This window comes from Pleurodeles waltl, chromosome 12, assembly GCF_031143425.1.
Source record: "Pleurodeles waltl isolate 20211129_DDA chromosome 12, aPleWal1.hap1.20221129, whole genome shotgun sequence".
Taxonomy (NCBI): Eukaryota; Metazoa; Chordata; class Amphibia; order Caudata; family Salamandridae; genus Pleurodeles; species Pleurodeles waltl.
Genome location: NC_090451.1, coordinates 238,790,618 through 238,805,300, shown reverse-complemented (window position 1 = coordinate 238,805,300; position 14,683 = coordinate 238,790,618). Strand labels below are relative to the sequence as shown.

The 14,683-nt window shown below is 46.7% G+C and overlaps 1 protein-coding gene across 1 annotated transcript in view; it reads right to left on the bottom strand.

Moving 5' to 3' along the window:
* The window catches only part of AP1G1 (adaptor related protein complex 1 subunit gamma 1), a 707,422-nt gene that overhangs the window by 602,379 nt on the left and 90,360 nt on the right, over positions 1–14,683 (bottom strand). The window contains exon 3 of the mRNA XM_069217071.1: positions 4,873–4,997. Within this exon, the coding sequence (XP_069073172.1) occupies positions 4,873–4,997 (125 nt within the window). The remainder of the gene's footprint in view (positions 1–4,872; positions 4,998–14,683) is intronic.

The following is a 14,683-nucleotide window of genomic DNA, read 5'->3' as shown; positions in this document are numbered from 1 at the left end:
GATCACATAGTAGAGAATCAGCCAAGAGTAGTCAGTTCAGATGTGTCATTCGCTGGCTCTTCTGCCACAGGGCAGGAGTGGGGGTAAGGGGGGTATGGGGGAGGGAGGGCCTGTGGCTCTCCACCATCACAACCACCAGGGCCCTCGCTTTGGCTGCTTCTTTTGAGAGACCCACCCTCCTGTCTCTGTTACGGAGCCTGGGACGGCAATGTACTGTCCAGTTATTCAATCTACCCTCTAATGCTGGGTGGGGTGCAGGGTGCACGATTCACCTGCGTTCCAACCACAGCATCCCCAAGAGTCATAGGGAATGTAGAATACTCCTTGTACTATTTTGAGAGTGGCTGGGTACTGTAAGGCATATTTGATGATGTGTTATCCAAGTCACCTTTTTAGTCTTTGTACTTCCACAGTGTAATCTGGGAATATATTTACTCGTCGGTTTGCCAATGGACCAGGGTCCCCTGGCGTATGCCACCTGTAGAACATGGTCTCTGTTCCTATAGTTAAAAAGGCGAGCAACCATTGGTCTCGGGGGGGGGGTCATTTCTTCCACCCACTCTTTCAGCTTCTTATGGTTGTCCTACAGGAGACCCTTCTCTATCCCCAAAGCGTGTCAATCAAGGGCTCCAGAGTCTATTTAACATCACGGACCGCTTTCAAGAATTACAAGAACGATCCACCAGTGTGCTCTCCAGTGTTGCCTCAGTACTGCGTGGTAGGTCTCCCCTCCCCTCCCTCCCCTACCCTCTGGTGCCTTATGCCCTGGCCATTGTTGCAGGGGGCTTGTCTGGCCTCAGGCGAACCATGTGATCAGCATGGAGGGCAACCAGGCCCACCTACTGGAAGATTTTGTGGTACTTAGCACCCTGGTTCACTTCAGTTCCATGTATGTCCGCTCCAGGGATAGCAAGCAGGAACAGGGGAGGGTGGTAAAAGCAGGGTGTATGGATGAATAACTGGGACCAGGTGACACTGGATTAGAAGGATTGGACCGTGGGTCCGCACAGTGCAAGTCAGTTTCAAACCTATGGAGGGGAACAGTCAGCGCTTATGTCCAAGCTGAGGATGAGGAGGTGGTGGATGAGGAGGTGGTGGATCAAGATGAGAAGGTGGTGGAAGATGAGGAGGTGGAGGAGGAGAAGAAGAAGAAGGAGGAGCAGCGGCTTTAGGGTGTCAGGCCCTTACTTGGCAGAACACTGGTATCAAGCAGAGGAAAGGAGTCGGAGGCGGATGAGCCCATACAGTTGTGGTGTATCTTAGGCCTCGTCAATGCACCCAAAATTATTCCACTACAGATGTAAATTTGGGGGGGTGGGGGGGGGGGGGTTGTGTGTATGTGTTTGGGGGGGGGGGGGGGGGTTAAGCCCTCCTCCCTAGCATTGAGCAGACCAACACAGTTCAAGTCCCCTGTTCATGGTACTACCATTGCCCCTGTAGCTGGGGCATAATTCTATTCTTTCCTTCATTCCAAATATGATGCACAAAAGGAATCTCCTACATTAATTTCCTTGCCTGTTCCTTAAAGTCATACACAAAACAGCCAGCTTTGTTAACAGCAATGGGCAAGTCAAATATATTCAGTGCCCTACCAACTACCATATAGAACTTGCCGATATCTTGTGATGAAAGGACAGGTGGAGGTGTTGGTGACAGGGACAATGTATTCATCCTACTTTTCACCTGTTGGTCTTTCTGAGGGGGGGGGGGGCAATTCCTCCTCTTCTTCTCAGCACATTCACTATCAGAGGCGTCGACATGGGTAAATGATTGAGGAACACTATGAATTGTTTTACTGTGTAGTTGAAGGCGTATGTTGATTGCCTTTGTGTTTGGAAAGCTTTGTTGCAGGCCACTTTTTGGGAGGAGGCAGGTGTAGGAGTGTACAGTCCCAAAGATACCGCAGTCGGAGGAGAAGGTAGCGATTACGGCAGTATAATAGTTGCTGGAGGAACTTGCTATTGGGAAGGAGAAGGTTGTGGAGAAACTGGCAATAGCAGTGAATATGCTCTTGAATACTCTGAATCTGAAATTGTTAGAAGTCTAGCATTACATTTCTGCTTCCATCAGTAGATTTGCAGATTCTGTGTATCTTGAAGTCAGAGAGCCTCTCGACATCGAATGTGTCTTATGTATCAAGTTCATGGTTTCTCTCAGCGTCAACTTTGTGTGTTTCGAAGTCGAATTGAGTTTCCTTTTCAATGCTGACCCCGTCTTCTATGGTGAGGAGGTTGCCACTGTACCTTGTCGCAACGTCGAAAGGTAGCAGGTTTTTTTCTGGGCTTCTCCTCTTTTTGGGACTCCCTCTCAATGAGTCTACAGAGGGTGGAGGCAGAGCCCTGGTAGAGGACTGACCCTCTACTCAGCCATGTGATGACCAACCTTCGGATAGTGCCTCATGCTGCTTTTACAGCTCCTGTTTTCCATGAAAGCAAATTTTCCCCCTGTTCTTCAAGGTTACTCCTCGAAAAGGTCCTGCAGTGCTCTCATTTGTCTGGGATGCGACTTCCAGGAAGACAAAGTATACACAGATATTGTAATTCAGAATTAGCCTTTTTCTGGCACAGACAAGATATTTGATAGAGGAATATGAAATTTTGTTTGTAATTTTCTGACAGGAAAATTTGTTTAAGACAAAGAAATATTCTAGACCAATGGTTCTTAACATGTGGTTAGGGGACCCCCCCGGAGTCCGCAACTGTTTTACTAAATTAATCATTTTAATGTATTCTGAAATTATTTAAAGTATCTACAAATAGAGAAGCAAAAATGAACATTTTAAAACTTTCTATATTTGATTGTGAATTAAAATATTTAAATATTTGAGTAGTTTAAGGTGCAGTGTCAGTTTTTATATTAGCATAGCTGCAGCTTGTGTCTAAATTGTCTCATTGCTTTTCCCTATTTCCTATGAAAAAGGTTTGTGAATGAGATTTATAAGAAAATATTATCTAGTTTCTAGTAATGCTTTCCTATTTTTTGATTACTGATTAGGGCTTTGTAAATGTAAACAAAAAAAATTAATTATATCTTAAAACTTGGTATTCCTGGAGAAATATACATTCAAGATTTAGTTTGGAGAAGTGCCCTGGGATCCCCACGCATGAGTGGGACTATTCAGTGCTTACGATTTTCAACGGAATTCCCTTGATAGAGACGGCTTCTTCTAATGCAAAACGTCTGGAGAATGTGTGCCCTGCTGACGTCTTTAGAGCTTTTTTTGTGTCTCCTGTCCTCAGACATGATTTTTTTCTTTTGAGGAATCAGTGGTATTAAGTCTTGACATGGCCTCAAATTCACCCCCTGAAGAGAGGTGTCCAGTTGACCTATTTATTCTGAATCCATCGTATAAGTCCCCCCTCGCAATCACGGAGGGCTTTGGCAGAAAATGTTCTGCCGATCATACAATCCTTGGCTTTCTAATATGTGTAAATACAGTAAATAAATCTCATGAGAAAACCCTCATTCTCCCACAAGAATCACAAGCATTTGTAATGCAATAGGTCTTGCATTTGTGAGAGGTAGAGCTACTGGCGTTGAAGAGGACAGTGTGTTTTCCCTATGTGTTTTGGTTTAGAGTGTAGGTGATGTATGCCAAGTGCCACAGCACACCTCCCAGGCCTGTCGCTGCAGGAAAGAGGACACAACAAGGCCGCCATCTTGGGAGTGTTTTTGCCTCATTCCTACAGACTGGCTGTGATATTATACACAGGAGTCCAGCGGGTGATTGGGAAGCGCCATGCTCTGCGCCTGTGGGGTGTATTTGAGGTGGGTCCTCTTCAAACAGGAAGCAGTGCTATTCGAGCACCATTTTAGACAGCGTTTCCCCAAGTGGCATCTGCAAAGTCGCAGTTGCTGTGAGGGGACTTTCAAAGCCATGACACCTGTGCACTCAGAGGAGGAAGTGATGGAGTTTGCTCCACTTTTGTGTCCTATGATACGCTGCTCTTTTCACAGTGCCACTCTTGTGTTAGCTTCTTTGTGCTGCAGGGTTAGGAAAATTGCTGCCTCTACTAACTGAGCTCTAGTTGAAGAGGCCAAACTAACATCCAAAGGCTAGATGTTTTTTGCTATCAAGCTTGAAGCAGTGAAGTGCTTGTGTCTGGAGTCACAACTCTATTTCCACCATTTTGGAGACAACACCTTTTGCCCTCTTCTTGCCTAGAACTAACCTATGTGCTTGGTTGGTGACCCTTCAGAGGTTATCAGGAGCACGTGCTATGGCATAGCGTTAAGCTGTAATCAAGTCAGTTGGTTAATGCAGCCACTGCAGAGGTCTTGACAGAACGAGAATGTCACAGATTACAATCCTGACATACCCTTTTCACCTCTTCATCTTTACAAGGTCGATGTAAATGAATGATAGCGATTATGTTAATGGCACCTGCTTTGCGGCAATATGAAATGGCAGAAACTGTATTACAAAGCGCTATATTTAAAAAAAAAAAAACATTATTCTCAGACTGCCCCAACATGCACCAGACGAAGAACACTAGGGGAAAGGCTGTGGCGGAAGTGCCAGACCTGCTGACCTAGGAGCTAGCGAACACGGTTTGAGTCTCGGCGCCAGCTCAACATCCTGTGATTCTGGGCAAATCATTTAATCTTCCCTTGCTACCAAAAATGAATGTGTTCTTGTGTAATAACATTACACCCAGAGCAAAACGATATTACTCATGGATCATCATAAGAGAGTCCAGTCACACCAATAAGCCCAGTTCACATGGAGAATTGGTACAGAATATAATGTTTTAATCTATAATGGGCAGGCAGCCTCATTTTGCGAAACCAGCACTGCTAAAGCCATGAGCTGCAAAAGATGGTGCTCATGAACCTTGCACTGCCATATTTTATCAATAACACAATACTTACTTCTTAATGCAATTGGTCATGAGCAGATGAACATCTTGCCTCTCGTCCAAAAGAAGCATTGCACCCAGGTAGCCAATTCGTTTATCTGTGAACTTCTGGGAGGCAATAAGCTTGAGGCATTCCAACTGTAAAATAATAGAAAAAAACATTTTTGAAAATGCACGACCAGGGCCTTACAAACGGCTGTAACACATGCTGTGTGTGTGTGTGTGTGTATATGTATATATACACACAACTACATAAATACATACCCACATAAATACACCCACAATATTTCAGTTAGGAGTTACAAGCATCCCTGCACCACATACATAAGCTCTGAGCACCACAAAGGCCTGCACAAACCAATGATCTACATAAAATGTCTACAATAGCACACTGCACTTTACACGAGCAGGTGGATTTTATTTTTTTGGTACCAACACAGGCATCTTTAATCCCTTGGGAACTATGAACATGCTGGAGATGCCCAAAGCACCTACACTGAGCACGTCCAAACACCCAGCCACAAGGGCCAAGTGAAGCACTCCACAAACAGCCCTCCCGGCAACACCCTCTGCTCCCCCTCTAATCCCCCCTCAAAAACACTCACCCCACCCTCGGTTTTTAGAAGGGTGGCAGCAAAATCGAGGGAGGACAAGATGTTAAGTCCTGTCACCTGGGGTGGGGCAAATTGGGCTAGAAGAGAGACACGAGGCGCTGGGGGGTGAGAGGGTCCTTTTCCTCAGTGCCTCAAGTGCATTTCTGTTGTGAGATTGGGACCCAATACACCACTAGAGATTTTTTTTTTGTTGGGGGGGGGGGGGGGTATTCGGGGTGAGGCGCCTGGCTCGTGGTTTGGCCTTTTTCAGGTTCTATCTCCCACCATTCCCCTTCACCCCCTATTTTTTTAGGCAGCTCACCCTTGGGGGGTGGAAACCTGTTGATACCAGGAAAAAAATAATTATGTTTATGGTGTGAAATCCCTTAGTGGGGGGGGGGGGGGGGGGGGGGGGATGGGGGCCTCTTGGAGCAGATGGGATATTTTTTAGGCTGTTTTTAACACACTAAACACCAGGGAATATGTTTCTGTGTAAGGAGGGAGCTGTGCCCCTGGGATAAGATGTAGTTGCATTCAACTGTGCCAACTATTTACCTTCACTTTGTGCCCCCCTTGGGGGTAGACTATCCTTTTTTGATTACGACTTGCCCCTCAGAGCAGACTTCATTGTGATTTATAATGCTAACTGCTATATTTCTTATCATATTCATTTGTGACCTTAAGGTTTTTTTTTCATTTTATTGAAGTGTAAAGCTTTTGCTTTTCTTTGTCGTGTGGGTTTTGGCATTGGTAGAGCTGCAGTTGTATAGTTATACGTGTTTGGTAAACTTTTTTTTGTAATTTTACTTCAAAATTGTATCATTGCCCTGTGTGACTTTCTTAAATGTTGTTACAATTTTGCTATGTTTTATTGTCTTTCAAATTCAAGTTTTGATTTGTGCAAGATCTCTAAAATGTCTTGTGTTTAATCAGTTTTTTGCTTTCTAATGGACATCTTTGGTGCTTCGTATGTTTGTGCAGACTAGGTGCTCTCGATCCTCAGCCTAGCTGTCTGTGGCAACTAAGAGGTATTTCTTTATCTTTCTGTAGTAGAAAGTTAATTGTGTGATGAATCAAAAATGATACTTACCCAGCAAGAATCCGTTTGTGGCATGTAGTACTGTATAGTCACAAGCTTAGCTTAATCCTGCCATCTAGTATTTGGGCCTGGATGTGTGCAAGTAGTTTTTCTTCTAAAAAAGTATTTCGAGTCATGAGGTAGTGTGACTCCTCCTCTTGTTGGTCATGTGCATGGTCATCGACTCCAGACTGTTTTCCTGCATGGTGGGTGAGGAAGAAAGATGGAGCATAGCGTGGTATAGAGAGATGTCCATGTGAAAGTAGCTTGTGAGAAATAGTAAAAATAACTGTAACAAGCACAGGCGTCTGGGGAAGAGAGTGGGAGCGTGTGAATCTACAGCACTACATGCCATCAACAGATGCTTACTGGGTAAGTAACATTTTCTGTTCGAGGCACGTATTGCTGTAGATACACATGCTTAGCACAGACTATAAAGTAATCCATCTCAAACAGGAGCTAGCCTGTGGGAGTTACAGTTGTTTGAAATAGTGTACCTAGACTTGCTTGGCCCACAGATTTGTTGATGGCCCCTACATGTACACAGTAATGTATTGTAATGTATGCAGTGTAGAACATGTATCTACTTAACATATGACAGCTATAGGTATATTTCCCAGGTAGGTCAATGAAGCATCCCCACCCCACCCCTCCTCTCCCCACCCCCCCTCCTCCTCTCCCCACCCCCTCCCCGGCCGCTATAGGTATATTTCCAAGGTAGGTCATTGAAGCTCCCACCCCCACCCCCCACAAGGAGAGTGAGCTCTAGGAGGAATAGATACAATTCTTTTAGCTTTAGCACAGCAATGCCAGTTTGGGAAATGGCTCTTCAATTGAGAGGTTTTGAGAAAGCAACCATTGTGAGGTTTTGAGAAAGAAAATGTCTTGTATTATGGCTGCTAAGGGATCAATATGTTTGGAATGACAACAGTGAACAAATCTTTTCCCATGTGGTAGTGTACCAGGCCCAAGTAGTAGGCTTGCGTGCTTCACTGAGAATCAATACATTGTTGTGGGAGATGAAGGTAACCGAAATTTTAGGAATTCAAGACCCAGATTGCAAGGCTGAGGGATCTGGGGTCCGGGTGTTCGGCTTAAGGTCTGTCTTGAATGGGCAGTCGAACCCTGTAGTGGCTTGTCGAGGTGGTGGGGGCACAGTACTCACTGCTGGCTGAGCAGGAAGCAGCTCTTTCATCTCAATTTCGGAGACAGAGTTATCATCGGGGTAGAAGGTTCCTTCGTCCACAGTCAACACCTGTGTGTGTTTTTCTTGGCCATCCGGTGTACCGTCTGCACTCCGAGACAACAAGCCTGATGGTCGTGTAGTGTCTTTTTCGATCTGAAGGAGCAACAAACTTTGCATGTCCCCATGTCCGGGGACAGGCAGAGATTACAGACCTGGCGGGGATCAGTGCAAGACTATTTAGTGACACCGTAGACAGAATCAAAAGGATGGTTGTTCCATCACAGAGTGGACATGGTGAGTGTGGGGAAGGTTTAACACAAAGATGGAAGAAATGCCCCTTAAGACCCTCACAAGGGTTGCGATTGATGAGTTACGCCGAAGATGACATCGTTGAACCTAACAGAATGGACCACAATCAAGAATAATACAGATGGAAAGTATGTATGAAGCGAGAAAGTGCAGCATGTAGGTGTTGAACCAGAGCAGAAGACCACCCATTCGAAATATAGACAGCGGAAGAACACAATCTGACAATGCAGTTGATTACTATGTACATTTCCAGCAAGAGAAGAAAGCACACTATGTTGTGGCTCGAAAGACTTTCTTCAAAGAAAAACAACTTTCTCACATCCGAGCCCAACACTAGATGGCAGGATTATGCTAAGCAAGTGTATCTACAGCCAACTTGCCTTGATTGATAGTTTCTTTCAAGATCGCTATATTCCAATAGCTGAATTTACTGTTTGATACAGCCACAGTTTGTTGAGTTCTAATTTGACACAGTGTTTATTTATACTTGTATGTTTACTGTGACAGTTTTATTAGTAAGCTTTTGTGCTAGCTGTATGCTGACCATACACCATGTTGTTGGTTTGCTGTTTGATTATATCTATGTACATGGCTTTAAAAAGGACTCATCTGAGGCAGAGAAATTTCTGGCAGTGAATTCTCTGTCTGAGAGGCCTCAAATGAAGATAAATCCACTATTACCGCTGATGAAGTGCCTCATTTAGAGGAAGACACTGATGTGCCTGTAGTGCAGCATGCGCATGCTGTACTACAGCCAGTGGCTGCAAGACTGGCTTGCCCCCCAACATAGTGCAGTCTATTTTGCCTACTGTTAGTGGTGTTGCAGGGTGTTAAGTTAATATAGAGAACCTTTTACTTATCAATTTCTTCCAGCTCTTTATTGATGCATTTTAGATGATACTGTTAAGCAGACCAATTTGTAGGCAGAACAGTATTTGAGGGACAACAGTGCCATACTTAAGACTCACACTGGAGCTACCACGTGGACTTCTACAAATTTCCAGGAAACAAAGCAGTTCTGGGGATTAGCTTTGATGGGAATGAGAAGGAAACCATCACTGTCTGAATATTAGTCTATTATTTCCTTGATGGAACCACTTTTTTTCCAGCAACTACGAGTCGAGATCGGTATTTGTTTCTGTGCAGATGCTGCATTTTATGGATAATGCCACATCCTTATCACAAGATGACCCACAGTGTGATTGTCTCAGAGATTCAGCCGGTCCTTGGCCATAAAATTAGTTGGTAGTTTCTCGGAGATCTATGATCAAGGTTAAGAAAGGTCTGTGGACACGTCCTGCTCAATGGGCATTTAGTTTTCAGACACTATATACTCCCCAAGACAGCACATTATGGTATTAAGTTACATATGTTCTGGGAAAGTGCCACTGGATTTGTGCACAATTTCACAGTGTACACCAGAAAGAGTTCCTTGGCTGACCCCCGGGGTTGTCCTTCCACTTTTGGAGTTAATGCAAAAATTCTGTGGTAATTTGCAAGGACAATTTCTACTCGGGTATGCAATTACTGATGCCTTACCTGGAAGGGACAATATCTAGTTGCAGATTCCTTACTGTAGGATTAACCCTAGACGTCACTCTAGACCTGAAGATTTTTCTTGAGCAGTACTCCTGTGTGCCATTAGGTGGCATCAATCAGCTCCGTGTCCGTTGGTGGCAGCGTCCATGCCAGATATAACATTGTGGGTCTTACATACGCACCACAGAAACACGCTGATTTTTTCCTCCACAAATTTCCATGCCAGAAGCACAGAGCCATGACGAACACTGACCACTGGTGTGTCAAAACTAGGGCCCTGAAAGAGAGTCCTTGTCCCTAGAAATCAGTCTGCGAGGGAGGGGGAGGAGGGGGGGGGGGGGGGGGGGCTTGCTTCTTGTCCAGTGTACATTTTAATACATACAGAGTACGACCCATCTGGAGAAGGTTCCCTTCTGCACTGTCTGACCTTTCCTCGCACCCACATAACCAACAAAGAGTTGATCATCCACCCGGAACTCTTTGGTACGATCAAGACAGAATGCCAATACTCTTTTTGGGTCCAGGCAGGGGGAGTCTCGCCTCTCCCTTAGAAGGAAGTAGAGGTGCATAAATAGTAGACAAGGTGATGGATTAGCTTACATGTAAGGGCGTAACCATTTTTGGCAAAAAGGAGGCACAAGTGCGAAGCACCACTGTGTCAGGACAGATGGAAAGGTAGGGTGGTTTAGATGATAATTCCTGCAGCTCACTCACCATGCGGGCAGCTGTAATGGTGACAAAAAAGGTTGTTTTCAGAGTGAGAAGCCTGAGAGGACTATTGTGGAGAGGCTCGAAAGGAGCACACATCAAAAATATCAAAACCAAATCAAATTCAAATCCCATTGGGGCATATGATTGGGAATGGCAGGAAACATATGGTTAAGACCTATTTACAATAAAGGCTTTGAGAAAAAAAAAAAAAGTTGATGAGGCAATCTTAAAAAATAAAAAAAAATGCAAAGATTGCACACAACACCTTTGAGAGTGACCACAGCAGAGCCCTGCAGGGCCAAAGAAAGTATGGACAACAGTATAAACAGAACCTCAGAGAAAGGGGCAGAAAGGGGGTCAACAGACTTCTATGTACACCATGCCACAAATTTCTTCCAACAACAGGAGGGACACCTGGCTGCCAAGATTACATTACAGACTTCAGGCAGAAGTTCAAAAGCCGTCAACTGCCGCCACTCAAAATCCACGCAAGAAGGTTCAGTTGGAGAACCCTCCCTGCTACTGCGACAGAAGATCCTCCCAAAGGGGCAGTCTGATCGAAGAATCAATGCCATGCTCAGTAGCTCAGGATGTCAGACACTTCATGGCCAGTCCATAACCACATGGATTACTTGGGCCCGATCGTTCTTGACCTTCCTCAGAACTCTGGGCAGAAGTGGTATGGGGAGAAAGGCATACAGGAGGCCCCAGTTTCACTCAAAACTGAAAGCATCGCCAAGCCAATGCCACCTTGGAAACTCCAACACCCAATACTGCTGACAATGAGCATTCTCTGTGAAGGCTCTCCCCTACTGCTGAAAGACAACCTGCGCCACCTCTGAATGGAGATGCCACTCGTGATTGACTAGGCATTGTCAGCCAGCTGAGATTGTCCACTCTGACTTGCAGAGAGCCCACCAAATGTTGTACCACTAGGGAAATGCCCTGGTGTTCCATCCACATCCAGAGGCACGAAGCCTCTTGACAAATGGTCCAAGACACCACCCCACCCTGTCCACCATGTTTGTTGCAGTACCACATGATAGTGATGGTGTTGCCCGTGGAAACCTGCTCGACCTTCCCTTTGAGAGGAAAGAAATGCGTTCAATGTTTGTCTGATCACCTGGGGCTCCAACAGGTTGATGTGGAGAATGGACTCTGATCTCTGCCCCTCCCAGGTGGCCGCCCAATCCTAGGAGTGACACTACCGTCAGATCTGGTTTAGGAAAGGATAGGGATCTGCCTTGTGGTTTGTTAGCTACCACTGAAGATCTTGTGCAGTTCCATCCAAGAAACCATGCCAGAGAGATTCCCCTGAAGCTGTGCCCACTGGAACTTCAGGTCCCACCGCAGAGACCACATTTGCTACCTAGCACTTGTCACCAGCAGGATGTAGGAGGCCATGAGGCCCAGCAGCCTCAGAGCCATTATCACCGAAATCTAGGATATAGGCTGAAACAATGGTATCATAGCCTGAATATCCTGTACTCGCCGCTTGGGGAGATAAGCCCAAAAGATCACTGTGTCCAGAACAGCTCTGATGAAAGGGACCGCCTAAGCCAGTTGTTACTTCGGTTTATAGTGAACCCCAGCGAATGCAGGAGGTCCACCGTAGTCTGGAAATGGGAGACAACAGCCTGGTGCGAGCCCCCCTTCAACAGCCAGTCTTTAAGCTGGTGGAAAACTGAAACCTCGGATACGCGCAGATGAGCTGCGACCATCACCTTAGTGAACACCAGAGGGGTGAAGGAAGGCCAATGGGGAGAATGGTGAACTGAAAGTGCACATGGCCTACCGTGAACCACAAGTAACATCTGTGCACAGGCAAGCTATGGAAATACGCATCATGCAAGTCCAACGCTACCATCCAGTCTCCTAGGTCCAGGGTACATAGAACCTGAGTCAGAGTGAGCATTTTGAACTTCATCCAATTGGAGGATGGTGGCATGGATGGAGGGGTAGTTTTCAAGGGGAGGGAGTAGCCCCTTCGGACTAGCTGCAAAACCAACCTGTCTGATGTGATGGACTTTAAGCGGAGCAGGTGACCGTGAATCCTGCCTCTGACTGATCCCTGGTGGGGAAGCGTCTGACTAAGAAGGTTTGGAGGGAGCTGCAGAGCAGGGGGCAGCAGACTTGGCTGACCACTGGCTTCCTGAACCAAGAGGGCAGTGAGGATCCCACATCCCTGCCCACACAGAGGATGGGCAGCATGCACGGTGTAGGAAGTTGGCTCTGTATGCACTATTTCAAAGTAAGGAATAGTATGCACAGAGTCCAAGGGTTCCCCTTAGAGCATTAGTATTATCTCTTTTTGCTTTTTGCCACTATCTTACCTCTATTTTGTGGTAGTGTGGTCGAGCAGTAGGCTTATCAAAGGAGTAGTGTTAAGCATTTGTTGTACACACACAGGCAATAAATGAGGAACACACAGAGACAATTCCAGGCCAATAGGTTTTTGTATAGAAAAATATATTTTTCTTGGTTTATTTTAAGAACCACAGGTTCAGATTTTACATGTAATACTTCAAATGAAAGCTATTGCAGGTAGGTACTTTAGGAACTTTTAATAATCAAAATAGCATACACAGTTTTCATATACATCACATATAGCTATTTTAAAACTAGACACTTAGTGCAATTATCAACAGTTCCTAGGGGGGAGTAAGAGTTTGTTAGTTTTTGCAGGTAAGTAAACCACCTACAGGGTTCAAGTTTGGGTCCAAGGTAGCCCACCGTTGGGGGTTCAGAGCAACCCCAAAGTTACCACACCAGCAGCTCAGGGCCGGTCAGGTGCACAGGTCAAAGTGGTGCCCAAAACGCATAGACTTCAATGGAGAAGGGGTGCCCCGGTTCCAGTCTGCCAGCAGGTAAGTACCTGCGTCTTCGGAGGGCAGACCAGGTGGGTTTTGTAGGGCACCGAGGGGGGGGGGGGGGGACGACACAAGTCCACACAAAAAGTACACCCTCAGCGGCACGGGGGCGGCCGGGTGCGGTGTGCAAACAAGCGTCGGGTTCGCAATAGGATTCAATGGGAGACCAAGGGGTCTCTTCAGCGATGCAGGCAGGCAAGGGGGGGGGGGGGGGGGGTCCTCGGGGTAGCCACCACCTGGGCAAGGGAGAGGGCCTCCTGGGGGTTACTCCTGCACTGGAGTTCGGATCCTTCTGGTCCTGGGGGGTGCAGGGTCTTTACCAGGCGTCGGGATCTGAGAAGCAGGCAGTCGCGGTCAGGGGGAGCCTCGGGATTCCCTCTGCAGGCGTCGCTGTGGGGGCTCAGAGGGGGCAACTGGCTACTCACGGTCTCGCAGTCGCCGGGGAGTCCTCCCTGAAGTGTTTGTTCTCCACAATTTGGTGCTGGGGGCGTCGGGTGCAGAGTAGCAAGTCTCACGCTTCCGGCGGGAAACGCAAGTTGGTTAAAAGTTGCTCCTTTGTAACAAAGTTGCAGTCTTGGGTGAACAGAGCCGCTGTCCTCAGGAGTTCTTGGTCCTTCTAGAGCAGGGCAGTCCTCTGAGGATTCAGAGGTCGCTGGTCCCTGGGGAAAGCGTCGCTGGAGCAGTGTCTTTAGAAGGGGGGGGGGGGAAGACAGGCCGGTAGAGCTGGGGCCAAAGCAGTTGGTGTCTCAGTCTTCTCTGCATGGTTTTTCAGCTTAGAAGTCCTCTTCTTCTTAGGTTGCAGGAATCTGAGTTCCTAGGTTCTGGGGAGCCCTTAAATACTAAATTTAAGGGCGTGTTTAGGTCTGGGAGGTTAGTAGCCAATGGCTACTAGCCCTGAGGGTGGGTACACCCTCTTTGTGCCTCCTCCCAAGGTGAGGGGGTCACATTCCTATCCCTATTGGGGGAATCCTCCATCTGCAAGATGGAGGATTTCTAAAAGTCAGAGTCACCTCAGCTCAGGACACATTAGGGGCTGTCCTGACTGGCCAGTGACGCCTCCTTATTTTTCTCATTATCTCCTCCGGCCTTGCCGCCAAAAGTGGGGCAGTGGCCGGAGGGGGCGGGCACCTCCACTAGCTGGAGTGCCCTAGGGTGCTGTAACAAAGGGGGTGAGCCTTTGAGGCTCACCACCAGGTGTTACAGTTCCTGCAGGGGGAGGTGATAAGCATCTCCACCCAGTACAGGCTTTGTTACTAGCCACAGAGTGAAAAAGGCACTCTCCCCATGTGGCCAGCAACAGGTCTGGTGTGTGGCAGGCTGCTAAAACCAGTCAGCCTACACAGGTAGTCGGTTAAGGTTTCAGGGGGCACCTCTAAGGTGCCCTCTGGGGTGTATGTTACAATAAAATGTACACTGGCATCAGTGTGCATTTATTGTGCTGAGAAGTTTGATACCAAACTTCACAGTTTTCAGTGTAGCCATTATGGTGCTGTGGAGTTCGTGCATGACAGACTCCCAGACCATATACTCTTATGGCT